The sequence below is a fragment of the Narcine bancroftii genome, chromosome 5 (genome assembly GCF_036971445.1).
Source record: "Narcine bancroftii isolate sNarBan1 chromosome 5, sNarBan1.hap1, whole genome shotgun sequence".
NCBI classification, from domain to species: Eukaryota; Metazoa; Chordata; class Chondrichthyes; order Torpediniformes; family Narcinidae; genus Narcine; species Narcine bancroftii.
Genome location: NC_091473.1, coordinates 111,996,052 through 112,015,864, shown reverse-complemented (window position 1 = coordinate 112,015,864; position 19,813 = coordinate 111,996,052). Strand labels below are relative to the sequence as shown.

Below are 19,813 nucleotides of genomic sequence, written 5' to 3'. Positions count from 1 at the left end.
GGTTCATTCAGGAGTGGGGAAGAAACTATTTACACAAGTTGGAGTGTGCATTCACACTTGGAATCCACCTTGGAATCTGCCTGCGACATTACAGGTGAAAGGATGGGGAAGAATGTGTATGGTGGACCCTTCATGTTGGTTGCCTTTTCTGGACAGCAGGAGATGTAGCTGGAGTCCATAGGAGGGAGAGAATTTTGCATTGTGTTCTGAGCTACATTCACTTCCATCTGTAGCTTCCAATTTTGTGCAGAGCAGCTTCCATACCATAATGTGATGCATCCAGCAAGTATGCTTTTAATGGTGTACACGTGGAAGTTGTTGAGGTATAACGAAGATGTGCTGAACTTCCTTAGTCTTTGAAGAAAGAGGTGGATACTTCTCCATAGCCTTTCAAATGTAGTCTATTTGCCTTGCTCATTTTAAATACAGTACAAAGATTTGGCTTTTTTTTTTGTATTTCTGTGTTGGATCCTCAATTGAAAGACATTTCAAAGACAAAGTTGAAACATGATTTGTTTAGAGCGGACATTAAATGTCAGATTTATTGTCAGAGTACATAAATGACATCACATACAATTCTGAGATTCTTTGTGCTGTGATCGAGGCAGAATTGCCTCTCATTGGCAGAGCAAAAAAAAGACTCAACATGCATGTGCAAATAAATAGAAATGTAAACAAACTGCAATACAGAGAGGGGAAAAACAATAAAATGCAAAAGTAAGAGATCTTAAAGTCGCTGATTGAGTTTGTTGAGTCTGAGGATGGAAGGGAGCAGCTGTTCCTGAACCTGGTGGTGTGAGTCTTGTGGTACCCATACCTCTTTCCTGATAGCTGGCTACTGCTCTTCAACAGCATCATTCCCTGTAGATATTCTCAATGGTGGGGAGGTTTTTTATTACTTGTGATGTCCTGGGCTGTGTCTACTATCTTTTTGGAGGGCTTTACACTTTAGTATTGGTGTCCCCAGACCAAACCATGATGCAGCCAGTCAGCACGCTTTCCACCACACCTCTAGAAATTTGCCAGTTTCCAATGTCGTACCAAACCGCCGCAAACTCCTGAGAAAGTCAAGGAACTGATGTGCTTTCTTCAATGTGCCATTGTTATGTGGGGTCCAAGAAAGATCCTCCAAGATAGTGACTCCTAAGAACTTGAATTTGCTCAGTCTCAAGCTCTGATCCCCTAATGATAACTGGATTGTACACCCCTGGTTTTCCCTTCCTGAAGTCAATCAGCTCCTTGATTTTTGGTGACATTGAGTGCTACCTTGTTGGTGCACCATTCAGCCAAATTTTCAGTCTCTCTCCTGTACACTGACTTATTTGCCCTTTTTAACGCAGCCCACTACTGTAAATTTGTAAAATGCTGTTGTCATACAGAGCACTGCAGTCAGTACAGATTTTTAATACTTGACCAGGTATTCCATCTGGGCCAGCTGCTTTCCTCTGATCCACTCTTGAAGGCAGCTAGCACGTCAAACTCCGATATGAACTGAAGAGCATCATCAGTGTGTGAACTTAAATGTAGAGAAGTATACGACAACTAATGAGAGTACAACACAATTTCATTAGCTTTACAAAGCAGATGCTCTATTACAGACAACAGGGTCTTCCTGCAAGAAAATCCATACATAAATGGGCACAAGCCTTTTTATGTGGTTTAGCTTCCCGTTCTACAACCTGTTCACAGCTATTCACGTGACCTGTGATCTGCAGACTTCAGCAAAACATCTTGCATGAGTTTTGAGAGCAATGTGGCCTTCGTTCTCGTGTCTTCCAGCTGCGCAACTAAAAGAGAAGTTTTTTTAACAGACTCGAGTATTTTCCCATAAAAATATTCTTTTTAATCCTTATGAAAAGAAACAAATTAAACAAGTTTATACAATCTATGCTATGATCTATCATTCCATGGTAACTTATTTGGTCATGAGAATAGTTTTGTCTTTAAACATAATCTAATTATTCAAAAAAGTTGTACGATCGACACAACTAATAAGATAATAGCCAGGACACAGGCCCTTTAGTCTTCCACTCCAAGTGGTCCTGGGGGTCTGTAATTATGGAACTGTTCCCCTATTTATTTCTTTGTGTGGCTCACCAAATGAGAAATATCTACAGAGGCATCAGGGATGTCGATGCAGCATTCCTGCCCTACTACTGCACATGTACTACCTTTTGCTTCCAACAGCAGATTAAGGGCCATCGGATTCATCAGATCCATGGTTCATATAGCCACTCCCTTTGCAGTAAGTTCACAAATCTAGTTCTTCGTATTTCCTTCATTCCTTGAGGTAGTGTTGGCAGGCTTCTCTAGGACATTGGCCATATTAAACATTTCCCAAGTGGTTTTAGCCACACCATAATCCAGTATCGGATCACCCCCAAGTCCAAAGCCCGCTGCACAGCTCAGACGGCAAAGTCCTCCTCAGCGACAAGATCTCCATCCTCAACCAATGGCCAGAACACTTCCAATCTCTTTTCAGTGCCAACCGCTCAGTCCAAGAATCCGCCCTGCTCCAGCTCCCTCAACAGCTCTTAAGGCTAGAGCTGGATGAGGTCCTCACCCGAGAAGAGACATATAAGGCAATTGAACAACTGAAAAGTGGCAAAGCAGCAGGTATGGATGGAATCCCCCCCAGAGGTCTGGAAGGCTGGCTGCAAAACTCTGCATGCCAAACTGCATGAGTTTTTCAAGCTCTGCTGGGACCAAGGAAAGCTGCCTCAGGACCTTCATGATGCCATCATCATCACCCTGTACAAAAAGAAGAGCGAGAAATCACACTGCTCAAAACTACAGGGGAATCACGCTGCTCTCCATTGCAGGCAAAATCTTCACTAGGATTCTCCTAAATAGAATAATGCCTAGTGTCGCCGAAAATGTTCTCCCAGAATCACAGTGCGGCTTTCCGCAAACAGAGGAACTACTGACATGGTCTTTGCCCTCAGATAGCTCCAAGAAAAGTGCAGAGAACAAAACAAAGGACTCTACATCACCTTTGTTGACCTCACCAAAGCCTTCGACACCGTGAGTAGGAAAGGGCTTTGGCAAACACTAGAGTGCCTCAGATGCCCCCCAAAGTTCCTCAACATGGTTATCTTCACGAAAACCAACAAGGTCTGGTCAGATACAGCAATGAGCTCTCTGAACCCTTCTCCATTAACAATGGCGTGAAGAAAGGCTGCGTTCTCGCACCAACCCTCTTTTCAATCTTCTTCAGCATGATGCTGAAACAAGCCATGAAAGACCTCAACAATGAAGACGCTGTTTACATCCGGTCCCGCACGGATGGCAGTCTCTTCAATCTGAGGCGCCTGCAAGCTCACACCAAGACCGAAGAGCAACTTGTCCGTGAACTACTCTTTGCAGACGATGCCACTTTAGTTGCCCATTCAGAGCCAGCTCTTCAGCGTTTGACGTCCTGCTTTGCGGAAACTGCCAAAATGTTTGGCCTGGAAGTCAGCCTGAAGAAAACTGAGGTCCTCCATCAGCCAGCTCCCCACCATGACTACCAGCCCCCCACATCTCCATCGGGCACACAAAACTCAAAACGGTCAACCAGTTTACCTATTTCGGCTCAGCATTTAATCGGATGCAAGGATCGACAACGAGATAGACAACAGACTCGCCAAGACAAATAGCGCATTTGGAAGACTACACAAAAAAGTCTGGAAAAACAACCAACTGAAAGATCTCACAAAGATTAGCGTATACAGAGCCGTTGTCATAACCACACTCTTGTTCGGCTCCGAATCATGGGTCCTCTACCGGCATCACCTACGGCTCCTAGAACGCTTCCACCAGCGTTGTCTCCGCTCCATGCTCAACATTCATTGGAGCGACTTTATCACCAACATCAAAGTACTCTAGATGGCAGAGGCCGACAACATCGAATCCATGCTGCTGAAGATCCAACTGCGCTAGGTAGGTCACGTCTCCAGAATGGAGGACCATCGCCTTCCCAAGATCGTGTTCTATGGCAAGCTCTCCACTGGCCACCGAGAGGTACAAGGACTGCCTAAAGAAATCTCTTGGTGCCTGCCACACTGACCACCGCCAGTGGGCTGATATCGCCTCAAACCGTGCATCTTGGCGCCTCACAGTTCGGCAGGCAGCAACCTCCTTTGAAGAAGACCGCAGAGCCCACCTCACTGACAAAAGACAAAGGAGGAAAAACCCAACACCCAACCCCAACCAACCAATTTTCCCTTGCAACTGCTGCAACCGTGCCTGCCTATCCCGCATCGGACTTGTCAGCCACAAATGAGCCTGCAGCTGACGTGGACATTACCCCTCCATAAATCTTCGTCCGCAAAGCCAAGCCAAAGAATCCAATATCAGTGGATGATCGGTAATAGCCTCAAAATGCCACAAGTTAAGTAATAGCACCCTTGCTAATAATATGGCAGCCATGGATATGCTTTTTTTTGTTTCTTACAAAGATAGGTTCCATTTAAGGTTGCTTCCCCCATAAAATAACCAAATTGTTTGCTTATTTTGGTACAATGGGCTTTTCCTGTACTATTTTCATTTCCACTGCACAAATAGGATCCCCCTATAGTGTACCTGTTCAGTTTAAAATAGGGGGCTGTCTGGACAATATTAGGGCTTGTACCAATTATTAAATAAAAGTTTTACTGATTGGCTTTCAGACTTTTTATATAATGCTTAAAGTCCAATTAGAGTGGCATTTCCATGTCTGATGTTCTGTCTAATTAAATGGTATTGCTGACATGGGGACTCCCTGACCACTGTAGGTTGGAAATTGGGTGCAGACCCAACAGTGAGACACATTCATAGTTTCAACATACATCAGGGACATCCATAGGTAAGTATTGCCATGCCATTCTTGTTTAGACCTTAAGGATCGTGAACCTGCCTGAAGATATAATTCCACATATTATTTCACCTTACAGCATTGACAGGACAGTCAAAAAAAAGACAATGAGCCTTTGCTTCAGCCATTCATTTGTATTGTCATTTAAACCCTTTGCTCTTGTCAGTCTGTCCTCCGTAGAACCAATCCTTTTGTAGTCCATCTTTTGGCGAGGTGTGCGATTTTACTTAAATGGAAGGATGCTGCCCTGCCTACTGAAGATCAGTAGTTGTGTGACATCGTGTCCTGTTTGTGACTCTGATCCAGAGATAAAGAAGAATAATTTTTCTGAAGAGAGCCACCAAAGGATTCTGTGTTAAATTTATATTGAAAATTTTTGATAAAGTATGGAAAACCCCTCTCCAGTGTTTTTCTAGACTAGGATGTCCAGGACATATGAATTAACGACACTTTTTCACTCTTGCACCTGTTATACCAGAATAGTGTCTCATTTATTCCGATGTAATTTAGCCTGAGACAAATGTGCTCTATGGACCACTTTGAATTGTAATAGACAATGTCAAGCACATAACAAAGAGCTATTAACTAACTTAAGAATTGTGTCCCAATCCACATCCAATATAGTCACATTTAAATCCTGTTCCCAAGAATTTTAATTAATGAAGTCTGATTTTAAACATAGCAATTAAGTCTTTGAGAAGGCATTAAACTTTTTATATAAAAAAAAACAACTCATCTACAAAATTGAATTCAGATTCTCTTGGAAAGTTAGAAATTTGTGATTCAAGAAAATGCTAGTTCCACAAAATCTAAAGTTGAGATTTGGGCAAGTTAAATTTAGCAGTAAGCTGTTCAAATGATGCAAAATATCCATCAGTGAGCAGATACTTAAAACTTTGAATACCCTCTATATTAGCATTTCTGAAAAATAGTGTCATGAGGGTTGGATATGATAGGACTTGAGAGAGGAAAAATTATGAAATGCAAAATGTTTTCTAAATTGTGCCCAAATTCTCATAGAATATTTAACAATTGGATTATCTATTAATTTCGTTGAAAATGGGAATGAAGAGCCAAGAAGTGCTGAACTAGAAAAATTTTGAGGGGAATTCTGCTTCATTGATAGCCATAATAGGCAGTCAGAATGTTTATGAAAGAAGAACCAACATGTAAGATTTTGTATATTGACTGCCCAATAGAATCTAAAGCTAGGTAGAGCCATTCCACCATCTTTCTTAGATCTCTGAAGAACTTTATTAAGGTGAGGATGCTTACCCTTCCATGGCAGAGTCAACCAAGTCAAAAAACTTAGGAACAAATATTGGAACAGATTGAAAAAGATAGGGTAAAATATTCATTTGGATAGAATTTATACGGCCAACTAAAGTTATAGACAAAGGTGACCATTGGGTCAGGGAATGTTTCACTTGTTTAAATATAGCAAGATAATTCTTAAAAAAGATACTTATGATTCTTTGTAATACCAAGGTAGGTAAACTGATTTTTAACAACCTTAAAAGGAGGATCACCGCATACACATACTGCTGTAGAAAAATTCAATGGAAGAAGTTCACTTTTATGCACATTCAATTTATAACCTGAGAATTGACTAAACTGTGAAAGCAATGACTTCATATAGGGAAGGAAGGTGGTTGGATTCAAAATATAAAATAAGAGATCATCTGCATAAAGAGAGATCCCTTTCTGCCATATCCCCAAGATGTCCTTGTGTTCACAAGATGCAATTGCCAATGGTTCAATCACCAGATCACATAATAAAGGGCTTAACAGCCATCCTTGACGAGTGCCATATTGCAAATTAAAATGTTGAAATTGTAAATTAGTAAGAATTGTGTCAGAGGGTCATGAATACAATAGTTTAATCTATGGAATAAAATCAGAACCAAAATTAAATTTTTCAAGGGTTGCAAACAGATATGTCCATTCTATCCGATTAAAAGCTTTTTCAGCATCCAATGAAAGAATGCACTCAGGAGTTTTCCTAGAAGGTAGATACATATGATAATATTCATTAAGTGCTGTATATTAAAATAGGATTTTTTTAATAAATCCCATTTGATATTCAGAAATAACTGATGGTAAAGTTTTCCATCCTATTAGCTAAAATTTTAGCATCGACATTCAATAGGGAGATCAATCTACAAGAGGAACATTCGGTTGTGGCTTTACCTTTCTTTGCATTTAAAGATGTACAAGACTCATTTAATTAGTCTGGAAATTTACCTTGTTCAAATGAATCAGCAAACACCATTTTTTGGTAAAGTGTAAGCCATTGAGAAAATAATTTGAAAAATTCCACTGCAAACCCATCTGGTCCAGGGGGCTTTCAGATTACAATGAGGAAATAGCAGCCATTATTTCCTCTTGCAAAATAGAATCATCCAGTTTGATTTGACTGTCTAAAGAAATCTTGAATATTCAATTGATCTAAAATTTTTCATCAAATTACTGTCATTATACATTCAGAAGAATATACTTTGGAGTAGAATCGTTTACATGTATCATTGATCTCCAAATGATCTGAAGTCATAATACCATTATCTTTACAAACATTTATATGATGTCGTTTAGCACTAAATCCTCTCAATTAGTTGGCCAAAAACTTATCAGATTTATCACCATGAAAGTAAAATTTGCATATAGATTTCAAAAGTTGGCATTTGGCTGGATATGTTGAGAGAAGATCAAATTTAGTTTTAAGTTCAATCTGGTGTTTTTTATATAGCTGAGTTTTTAGTTGGAGCGTATTGTTGATGTGTTTAATTAACTCAGATCTTTATTAGTCTTATTTACAGTATATGAAATAATTTGCCTCAGGAGAGAGATTGGTAACAAAAGAAAACATTTAACAAAGTCCCTATCTGATAAGAACACTGAATTAAAATGCCATGGTCTTTGATCTTGAGGAAGATTAGGACGGTTCAGTGACATTGTAACGGGTGTGATCAGATATTACAAAACTGAGGTATTCACAAGAATGCATTAATGAAATTAAATGATTATCAATAATAAACAAAATATGGATAAGTGATAAAGGGTGGGGGGGGAGAGAGAGAAAAGAATATTCGTTATTAGTAGAATAAAAGAAGTGCCAAACAGCTGAATGCCATAATCAGAATTTTTTTTTTAAAGAATGTATTAGAGAAGATTTGTTTAATGCAGTTGGGTTAGAAGATGAATTATCTAGGAGGGAAATCCCTGCCTAGAATAAGTAGATATAACCTTAAATCTGGCCAGGAAGTTTAAAAATAAAATTAAAAAAAAAAACCCTGGATCATCCACACTGGGAGCGTAAACGTTTGTGAAAACCAGAATCGATACACCTCCAGATTTGGCTTGAAAGGAAGAATGATATTTCTGCCTTTTCCACCATGATAAGAGGCACGAAACATCACTGCCATGCACGTGTCTCCTGTAAAAATATAATTGCAGCTATAAGTTGTTTTAAATGTGAAGCCTCAACCCTTTGTTTTAGTGGATGATTTAAACCTCCCATTCCAACTCAGGAATTTAGTAGGATTAGCTATGATCACTTAATTATAGAAAATATACACTAAAAGTAAAACTAGTTTCAGAAATCCCAATGCGCATGTGCAAAGCCGGGTTCGTGCAGCATGCACACTGACCTTATTAAACTAATAAGGCAGGTGGCCTTATTAAACTAGAATACATAAGCTGGAACCAGAAAGATCTAAACAATTAAGCACCATAACAGCACAAAAACCATCCATGATCCTTGCCCCGTTCTTCTCCAGTCCCACCCCAGTATGTTAATTGATTCTAAGAACCCACTATATCCTAGTTTTGATTAGATGTTCTTGCCCAGAAGCAAAACAATAACATTCTCAAACCCCTGCAGATCTTCATAGTGAACCAAAATAAGCCATGTTTAGTCTGAATACATTAAACGTTGGAAACAATAATTTCTCATGAGATTAGTTAAAATATTATTTTAACAAATATATAAAATAGATTTTTATCCTGTTTTAATAAAGTAGACTTATCTGTAAATACAATCAAAATGTTTTTCCTAACCACTCCAGATTAATTCAGCTCACAATTAACAGCTTAAAAACAAATGACTAAACCTTTAACATATTAAATTCAATCCTTGTTACAAAGCAGTCATTCAACAGGAAAAAAAAGTCATTCAGGAGCGGGTAGGTTATGAATGAACTTCCTAGTGTCTTCCACTGAAAAAAACCATTTCCCGTTGGAGAGAGATTCTAAGACGTGCTGGAAACAGGGAGGGCTTCAAACCCTGGTGTTTGAAAACCTCTATCATATTTGATGGCATATAGGACCCCCTTTTCTCCCCCAAAAAAAAATAAAAAACTGCACAGCGTCCTATATGTGAAGGAGACATTTTGGGCACTGAAGTACAAACGTGGCGGAGGCTTTCCTCCACAGGATGGTGACAGGAGGAAAGTGCTTAAACTACTCACCCAGCTTCAAGAAGCCCGTGGAGGTGCAGCAGCTGTCCAGGAAGCAAGCATGTAGCTTCGTGGACCACCTTCCCTCTGGTGGCCCGTGCTTTCCAGAGTTGCTGCCGCTCACTTTCCTTGCTCACTCTCACAACGCTTTGAGGGGAGCACTGGGCCTAAATGATCAGGCTTTGTTTGAAGATCACAGCCCCCAAGCAAATTGAAGGAGGGGAGGGTGGCAGTTAGCGAGCACCCTGTCGAGCTCAGCTCAAGAGGCCGCTTGCTCACTCCCGCTTTCCCCCACACCTCATACAATCTGTTTGAAGAGCCGTGCTCGTGGAACAAAGGCCCAGCACTCCCCTCAAAGTAAATGATCTATCGTTTGTTCCCTTGGCCTTGCTCATTGCCCTAGCTTCTTTCCCTCTAGCCCTCGTGTGCCCATGGGTCCCAGCGTGCCTGTCAATCAATTGATGTTTGTATGGTGGGGGGAGGGGGGAAGCGGCCTGAGCCTTGACAGGCAGGAGGATGTTGCTCGTGTGCGAGGAGGCTTCAAAATCTTAGCTGTGCAAGGCTGGAGGGTTTCCATCTAGATGGGTGAAGGTAAATACTAAAACAATATATTCCTGAAATCTCCCTCTAAAAATGGGGAGGGGGTGGGTCCCTATATCCCATCAAATATGGTAACTTCTCTCTAAAAGGCCTTTTTTTTTATAACTTCAGGAGAATAATCTTCCACAATTCTGTGTTTTGCCTTGCTATTGCAAAGTACTTTTATGACAGGCTTCACGAATCAACAGTTCTTTCGTTTGATATTGATGAGGGTGTATAACCACAGAACATGGTTTTTGCCCTGATTTGGTATCTTCAACCAAGCCTATATTGTGGAGATTTTGTCACCTACTGTGACTTTCCATATTAAAAATTCTTGTCATTAGCCTCTCATTATTGTCTTCAGGTAGCAGACCTGTTCATTCCTTTCCTTTAAAGTAGATTCTACTAAGGCAGTAGTTTTCAAACCACTACCCCCCCCCCCCCCCCAAACTTGCATGCCACTTTAAGCAATTCCTATGCCATAAGTGCTCTGGGATTAGTAAGGTATTGCTTAAGGTGGTTTGTGAGTGGGAAGAGAAGGTTGAGAACCACTGTTCTAGACCCAATTGTTACTGATATACATTTTGCTTCAGAAAAATTGTCATTGGCCCATTTCCTTTCAAGTTTTGAAACCGGGCACCCAACTAGTCAATTAGGTTCAATTAAATTGTTTTCAAACCTTTTTTGAACAATCTTAAGCAATTCCTTACTAATCCCATAGCATTTATGGCATAGGAATTGCAAACGGTGGAATGTAAGTTGGTGGGGTGGGGGGGTGGTGGAGGAGGGGTGTTTGAAAACCTCTGCTAAGGACAAATGCTCACCTTGTTTTTCTATGGAATCACAGATCTGTGCAAATCGATTTTCCACTGCCAAAAGCCTTCCATCCAGACGTTTAAATAGATTCTTTAATTTGTTCAAGTACATCGGAGGAACTCAGCAGTTGGATTTGCCAATGGAGTAGATAGTTTCTTGGTTTTTTTCCAACTTTTAGCAGTTTTTCCAGCTCTTATGTCCACTTCAAATATAGAATGTACAATTTGACACCACTGAAAGTTTTAAGAAAAGTAAAGGGGGGGGGGTGGGGAGTGTACTGGAGGTGTGAAGCTGTGATAAGGATAATTCCTTCCTATCACAACCTAACTGGAATTCCATCTATTTTTTACCTCTACAAAAAAATTCTTGTTTCCACAGTTGCCTAATCTTTGTGCCTACTTAAATTTTCTCCTGCCTTACAGGAAGTTGCTGAATATTCCTAAAACCTACACATTTTTTCCTGTCTTTTTTAAAACAATCACTTATTACCAGTTTCCCAAAATACTATAAATAATATACAACTCTCACTGACCTTGAGTGTCTTCTTATACTTCCTGCGTTGTTCTTGTGGGGTCTCGGCAGAGCAACAGATCTTCCTCGGGTGAGGGGCCGTGCTGATCTGGAGGCCAGCCGAGAAAGTGGGTTCAAGGGATCCTGAGAGGCCTTGATTTTCTCCCTGGTTTACCTTTTCAGACGTTTACTAGTCTGCAGGTGACCTCTAATCCCAGCGAGACGCTACTTGGTGCCAAATGTTAAATCAAATACAAAGTATATGACAACTAATGCAAATACAACACAATTTTATTAGCTTTGCAAACTGGGTGCTCTGTTACACGAAGACTTGTTGTAACTTGCAGCAGGATCTTTCTGCAAGAAAGATGTATGGGCTTTCTTGTATGGTTTAGCTTCTCATTCTACAGCCTATTCATATGAAATCTGCAGACCAGCAAAACCAGCATGAGTTTCTAGAACAGCATAGCCTTGGTTCTCATGTCATGCTGCTTTGCTACTAAAAGAAAATTTCTTTAACAGACAAATATTTTCCCATTTAAAAAATATTCTTTTTAAGCCTTTTCTTGCTGCTAAAATTTATAGAAAGGAAAGAAGCAAATCTATGCTATAATCTATCGGGATTATGGGAGTGCAACAGTGGTGGATCTTGTTGTCAAATCATGTGTAGAAGCCAGTGAGTTCATCTGGGAGGGAAGCTTTGCCATCTTCTACTGCACCGGCTTTGGGTTTGTAGCAGGTTGTCATTTAGACCTTGCCACAGCTGTTGGGTATCCTTCATTTCCATTTTCATTCAGAAACTCCTCTTTGCCCAGGAGTTGGGTTTCTGAAAGTCATACTTGCTCCTTCTGTGGTGATCTGGATTTCATTGTTCATCCAGGGCTTGGGGGTGCAGCAGGGCGAGACCTTAAATGATTTGGTGGGGACACACTCTTCCACAGTTGGTTTGACAAAGTCTGTGACAGCCCAAATATAATCATTCAGATCCTCAGCAAAGTCCTTGAACACTACTCGATACACTGACTCAAAATCCTGTAACTGTTCTTCAGCCTCCTGTGACCACCTTCAAGCTGTCCTGATCTCTGGAGCCTCTCTTTTAGGCTCTGTCTGTATGAAGGTAGAAGGAGCACAGCCAGATGATCCAACTTGCCAAAATGCAGTCTCAGTCAAGAATATTATGCTTTCCTTATCTTGGTGTAGCAGTGATAAAGTGTGCTGGGACTTGTGCAGGTTACATTGTCATCTTATGGTTAAAGACTAAAACAGACCTTGTTCTCACAAGTGTCTTTATAAAAATCCACTGCAAGTCCGTGATTCATTATAAGTGGCAATGTGAGGGGATACTTTTTTTTAAAAAAAAAGTGCAGATGACACGTTCATTTGTACAGAAAAGGCCTTTTGGTGCAACTGACCAATTGGACTATAGAATGGTCCAAGTTCCGGCTATACAAAACTAATTGGGTTGCCTGGATAGGACTATTGGCTGTAAGAGCATGGATGAATTTAGAATGTTCTTTCCAGCTGTCAAAAGAGACCTGATTTTTTTTAAACTATGGTATTGATGGTCAGTTCTCCTAGGATGTAAAGGTCAAGCCCTAGAAGGCACAGGTTTAAGGTGAGAGGTGAAAGGTTTAAGGTCAAATTGCTGCCAGGCCAAGTTATGGAAACAGATATGACAGCAGTGTTTATATATTTAGAGAAGTGAATGGATACGATTGTAAATGATGCAATTTCAATTTCTTTCATGGTCTGCAGACATAGTGGACTGAAGGGTCTGTTGCTCTGTGCTTTGTGGTGATCCGACTGTTAAAATTCTAGCAGTTCCCAGATTTCCTACACTAATTATAACTTCTAAACTTCAACACATTGGAAATTTATCCTTTTTAGTGTTGTAATTATACAATAAAATCTCCATTATCCAGAACCTAAGGGGATTGTGGGTGCTGAAAATGCAAATTTTCTGGTTGACGGAGGCTCACGCATACACCTGCATTAAAAGTACACTATTTAAAAGACAAAAGACAGTGCAAAATGTAAATTGTAATCTTTGATTATGTAAAGTTCACTTTAATCAAGTAATTCCCATAACTTACTAAATTTAAATTTGAACTCTGGTTGTTGGTACTGTAACTGTTGTATTAGCCGCTGTGTATAACCATACCGCCATCATAATTAACACCCCCTACCCCAAGATTACAAATAAAGCCTTACTAATATTCTTAATACAAATAAATTCTTGGGGAAGTTTGATAGGTATCTAATTAGTCAAGGGATATGGGAAAAGGCATAGCTCAGGGTGGATTTGTGGAACAGATTTGATGGGCTGAATGACTTACTTCTGTTTTATCTTGTGATCTTGTTACTAGGCAGAGGGTGGCATGGTTGGCATAGCAGTTGCGCAACACTTTACAGTGCCAGCAATCAGGACTCAGGTTGAATCGCACTGTCCGTAAGGAATTTGTAACCACCTTCCCATGTCTGCGTGAATTTTCCATGGGGGCTCCTGTTTCTTTCCACCATTCAAAGCGTACTGGGGGTTGTAAGTTAATTGGCTGTAAATTGGGCTGCATGGGTTCATGGGCCAAAATTGCCTGTTATCATGCTGTCTAAATTTAAATTTAGAGGTAGGGAGGCACTTTAGGGTGTCCCCGTCAAGCCCTTGGCACACCTTCCTTTAAATTTGAACCCCATTTACGAATGCAGTAACGGCCACTACGCTAACCGTGCCGCCATCCAAATTGACCTCCCTCCCCCAAGTTTACAGATAAAGCCTTACTAATACACTGAATAATGTACTAATAAAGGCAAAGACTCTTATCACGCAGGGATAGGGAGACACTTTAGGAGACTTGTGCCAGTGGCACTGCCATTTTAATTTAAAAACAATTTTATTCATACAGCTGCTGTGGTTGGGGCACAGCTGAATGTTTGCTCTTCAGGGGTTGTGTATTGCTTCAGAGAACATTTACAATTTTAAACTTTTATTTAAATGCTGCTTGTTTATTTATTTCCTCAGTTTTTTTTGCCTGTTGTTTGAGTTTCCAGTTGATTGAATGTCGGATAATGGGGATTTTACTGTAATATCATGTTGCTGCAACCCTTTGATTACCTTTTTAAAGTGTAGCTTTTCACTTTTATGCTATTTAACAATGTAAATATTGTATTGCATTTTCTTAATTCACTTTACCACTGTTTATATTTTATTATTAGTCAAGAAAATCTGCCTTTTCAATGACAGAAAATGTTGCAAGCAATACTCCAGCATCAGCTGTAAGTATTTAGAACTGTTCTCTGAGAAATACTGCGATTCTTTTGGACAAGTTGCTGTTGTTACTTGCCTGAATTGTTGTAGTTACAGGTCAGAAAAACAGATGAAGCTCCTGCCACAAGCTCCAATTCTGTATCCAACATTTCTCATTTAGTAAGGAAAAAGGTGAGTTTATTATTTGACCATTGATGTAGATTTGTGTGAGTTTTGCTGTGCCCTTATTACATTTTTATTTGGCATCAAGTTTCTCAGTTAAACAGTCTTATTTAATAATCACACCAAAGAAGCAAGCTTCCAGTTGCACATGGAAGTTGAAGTTAGTCAACATTAGTTAAATAAATGTTCATTCGATTTAAAATTATTAAAATTGTCAATCAGGATTGGAGTGCTGTTTTGTCAATTGCCATTTCCAAAAAGGTGTTTTTAAAAAAAAAGTGCATAATTATTGCTAATTAGGTTTGTCATCAAGATCTGATTGAATTTGAAGGGTATTAAGTAGGGATCTTTGATCAAAGGTTGTTAGACAAGATTGATTCCTCCTGAGATGACCGAAGAGTTCATCTAGTTCCGTATTGTTTTACTTCTGTATGAGTGATGGCTTCAAAGTCTTAACCTTTGTTGGATCTTTACACCTACAGCTGTGTGGCTCAGTACGACAGTTACGCCATGTACAAATTTGCCGATGATACCACGGTAGTGGGTTGTATAAAGGAAGGGGATGAGTCGATATGCAGGATGGAGATTAGAAACTTAGCTGAATGGTGCACCAACAACAACCTTGCACTCAATTTCACCAAAACTAAGGAGCTGATTGTTGACTTCAGAAAGGGAAACCAGATGTGTATGATCTTGGGATCATTGGGGGAAATCCGATGGAGAGGGTGAGCAAATTTAAGTTCTTAGGAGTCAATATCTCAGAGGATCTTTCCTGAACCCAACACATCGACGGCTTTGTGAAGAAAGCACATCAGTGACTACTTCCTCAAGAGTTTGCAGAGGTTTGCTATGACACTGGAAACCCTGGCAAATTTCTACAGAGGGGTGGCAGAAAGTGTGCTGATCATCTACATCACGGTCTGGTATGGGGGCACCAATACCCCTGAGTATAAAGCCCTCCAAATGGTAGTGAACACCCCAGGACATCACAGGCAAACCCCTCCCCACTATGATGGACTTCTACAGAGAATGCTGTTTCAGCAATCATCAAAGACCCCCACCCCATCCAGTACACACTTTGTTCTTGCTTCTGCCATCAGGAAAGAGGTATAGAGGTCACCAGGTTCAGGAACAGCTGCTACCTCTCCACCATCAGAGTCCTCAATGACAAACTCCGATTCATTTAAGGACTCTTATTTGTGCATTTTATTGATTTTTCTTTTTGTTCCCTCTGTATTACACAGTTTGTTTGCATTCACTATCTGTTTACATTTATTTATTTGTTTACATATATACACTGTACAGGTTTTTTTTTGCACTGCCAATTAGTGGTAATTCTACTATGACTGCAGGAAAAAGAATCTGAGTTAGATGTGACGTCATGTATGAACTCAGCCTATAAATCTGAAACCTTCTCAGTAGAAAGTTGCTGGTTAGTAAGAAGAAATAGACACTTGAGATGGCAGCTGCTAAATTCCGGGCCAACAGACAATCTACTGGAGGAACTAGTGTTTTAAATAGCATCAGTTGGAAAAAAGTAATTGTCAATATTTTAGGCTGGTCCCTTCAAGAGGAGAAAATTGTTTTTGCTAGAGATTGGCTGGTTCTGACAACTTGCCTCTTTTTTTAAAAACATCTCCCATTGAGAATGGTGTGTAACAGAACTAAAATAGCAATAATTTTTCAAAAGAATCTAATTGAATAGTAGTGTGATCAATGTAAAATTGTAGAATTATTTTTATCGGCTTGGGTGACATCACAGAAATGGTATTGACAAATACAAAAATGGCAACTTGCCTTAAATTTGGATATGTGTGGTATAGCTATTTTTAAAAAGTATTTAAAATGTTAGTTTTCATTGCAGAGGAAACCAGAAGAATGTGAGAGAGACAGTAAGGACCCTAAAAAAGCCAAGCAGGAGGAATCTTCTCTGAATGGTGGATGTGGTGATGCTACCCATGACAGGAATGGAGTTTCTGAGAAAATGGAAGTGAGTTTTTTTGCATCCATTTCATTTCTATACCTGTATTCTCTTGCAAAAGTTACTAAAAAAACTAAATTGAAAGAAAATGCTATCCATAAATTTGTTATTGAATTGCATGTTCTCTCTAACTGCGTTGTGGTCTAATAATCTGAAGATTCCGCATTTTCAAAGTAGACAATACCGTACATACGTGGATCAATTTTCGGGGTAAAAGTTAGGGGGTCCACTGTTGCTTTTGACCGCTGTACATACCTGCGTCATTCTGAGCATTGGGAGCTCAGATGGGCAAGTGGCCAAGACCTGGTGGTGTCAGAGCTCAGGGTGTTGGGGGCTCGGATGGATAGCCGGAGCCAGGGAGAGGGTGCACGGTCGGGAGCTCCGGAGGGCAGGCAGCTGGGCCTTACATGAGCGTTTGCAGTTGAAGTGTCGGGAGCTCTGGAAGGCGGCCAGGGCGAGAGGTGGCGGTTGGAGCGTCGGGAGCTAGGGTGAGCTGGCGGACAGTGTGAGAGATGGCATTCAGGGCATTGATTAATTGTTATGCCTTGATTACCAAGTTTATATGAAGGTTGTGTGGAAGTGAAAAATTGGCCTTCATGAATTACTTCTAGATTATAGGGACGGTTCCCTGGATAGAATTTTTTTTAAAACCAATTTGAACAAAAATTTTCAACAGCTATTTTCTGAAACTATGTGGAATTTATTTTGAAGCGAGTGCATTCATCCTCTCTTTGTGCCAGACACTCATTACAATTTAAGGTAGCACACCAAGCCCATATTCCAAAGTTTAATTGACTAAATTCTAATCTATCTCCTAAATGTGATAAATGTACAACTCTTTCCAATTTTTGGGAAGGGGTCTTTCATACCTTGTCTTTCGTTCTTAATATTACTTTGACTCCAAATCCTTTTGTTGCTCTCTTTGGTTAGATGTTGACTGCTTCACAATTCCATGTAGTTGCTCTCGCCTCCCTTATCGCAAGAAGGGCCATTTTAATGAGATTCAAAGATGCTGTCCCTCCCACTCTTATTCTTAGTCTGAGGTGATGGCGTGTCTGACTTAGGTGGGAGGAAATTAGATGTTCCACTACTGAAATGAATCTTTGTTGCTTTATGGGTTATTTTCTTAAATTACTTTTAAAATTTGTGAGAATAACCAATTTCTGGTGTTTGATCCCAGTGTTTACTTTTTTATTATTAGTAGTGGACTATTTGTTAAGCCAGTGGCCTCTGAAGGGATGCGATTGATATTTGGATAATTAGTATAGTGTTTTTTATTTTTTTAATGTAACATGGGTTTCAATACCATTTTATTATATAAGATTTGTTAATACTTTATTTTATTGTCATGTAATCTTTTCTCATATAACATGTGTTTGATGAAACCAATAAAAATATTGAAAAAAATGAAAAAACACGATTTACAAAAGGCAACTACTGTTTGATTTGTAATCTATAAATGGGTGGAACTGATTGTATAAAGCTTGTCCAAAATTATTAACCACCTTTTTCTCCCTTTTACAGTCAGAAGAAATTGCTTCCTCAAAGAAAACTGATCCAGAGGTCCAAAGTACCAGTTAATATTTTGGTTGCTGGCATTCTCTGCCAAATACAGGACTGTTTTTGTACATAATGTATTTTTTTGATTGGTTTTTTGAACTTTTTGTAACATTGTGGAAAAATTCAATAAAGGTGTCATTTGCAAATTTTGGTCTATGATCGTGAACAGATTTAGGTACCAACTTTTTTGTTTTAAAGGATTTTGGGTCCTTACCTGTAGCATTTCTGACAACTTGGACAGAAATGCAGTTTAGCTGCCTTAAGCTCTCGTTATCTCAAGTTCCATTCCAATCTTTTTTTAAATTTTCAGTCAACATGAAGTTACAAAACAAATAAAATCAAAGAAACATTACAGATATATACAATAAAATACCAAAACCGAACTACATGTTGATGTACAAAGAAGGAAGAATCAATACATTATCACAATTCTCAATTCTTTACTATTGTTTACAAGTACAAAATTACACACCATGCACATCCCTTGAGGAAAGTAGGAAACAGGGAAAAAAGAAATTCCCCCAAGGGAAAAGTAAAAAGAAAGAGGTAATTCTCCCATTGCAAAATCATCTGCTTTCCAAAAGCATTAATTACATACAGCTGAAGCATTATGTGATTCATCCAGAGCTTACTTCCTCCCTTAAGGGATAAATGTCTTGACATAGACATCCCTAAAAATATTGGAGATGGTGGTATTGGAGACCAGAGGAGGGAATCATCAAAGGTACCCTTTATATATTCATATATATATATATATATATATATATCTATCTATCTATCTTTGGCTTGGCTTCGCGGACAAAGATTTATGGAGGGGTAATGTCCACGTCAGCTGCAGGCTTGTTTGTGGCTGACAAGTCCGATGCGGGACAGGCAGACACGGTTGCAGAGGAAAATTGGTGGGTTGGGGATGGGTGTTGGGTTTTTCCTGCTTTGCCTTTTGTCAGTGAGGTGGGCTCTGCGGTCTTCTTCAAAGGAGGTTGCTGCCCGCCAAACTGTGAAGCGCCAAGATGCACGTTTTGAGGTGAGATCAGCCCACAGGCAGTGGTCAATGGGGCAGGCACCAAGAGATTTCTTTAGGCGGTCCTTGTACCTCTTTGGTGCACCTCTGTCACGGTGGCCAGTGGAGAGCTCGCCATAGAACACGATCTTGGGAAGGCGATGGTCCTCCATTCTGGAGACGTGACCTGCCCAGCGCAGTTGGATCTTCAGCAGCGTGGATTCGATGCTGTCGGCCTCTGCCATCTCGAGTACTTCGATGTTAGGGATGAAGTCGCTCCAATGAATGTTGAGGATGGAGCGGAGACAACGCTGGTGGAAGCGTTCTAGGTGATGCCGGGAGAGGACCCATGATTCGGAGCCGAACAGGAGTGTGGGTATGACAACGGCTCTGTATACGCTAATCTTTGAGGTTTTTCAGTTGGTTGTTTTTCCAGACTCTTTTGTGTAGTCTTCCAAAAGCGCTATTTGCCTTGGCAAGTCTGTTGTCCATCTCGTTGTCGATCCTTGCATCCGATGAAATGGTGTAGCCGAAATAGGTAAACTGGTTGACCGTTTTGAGTTTTGTGTGCCCGATGGAGATGTGGGGGGGCTGGTTGTCATGGTGGGGAGCTGGCTAATGGAGGACCTCAGTTTTCTTCAGGCTGACTTTA

The 19,813-nt window shown here is 40.1% G+C and overlaps 1 protein-coding gene across 5 annotated transcripts in view; it reads left to right on the top strand.

Annotated features, from left to right (window-relative positions):
- Positions 1-18,307, top strand: part of nasp (nuclear autoantigenic sperm protein (histone-binding)) — a 44,731-nt gene extending 26,424 nt beyond the window's left edge. For 4 of the 5 annotated variants that reach the window (XM_069938779.1, XM_069938782.1, XM_069938781.1 and 1 more), the window contains 4 exons: positions 14,407-14,466; positions 14,549-14,629; positions 16,473-16,610; positions 18,126-18,307. In XM_069938779.1, coding sequence (XP_069794880.1) covers positions 14,407-14,466; positions 14,549-14,629; positions 16,473-16,610; positions 18,126-18,182 — 336 coding nt within the window. In that variant the 3' untranslated portion in view covers positions 18,183-18,307. The remainder of the gene's footprint in view (positions 1-14,406; positions 14,467-14,548; positions 14,630-16,472; positions 16,611-18,125) is intronic. The other variant, XM_069938780.1, reaches the window with a different exon arrangement.
- Positions 18,308-19,813: the final 1,506 nt, after the last annotated feature.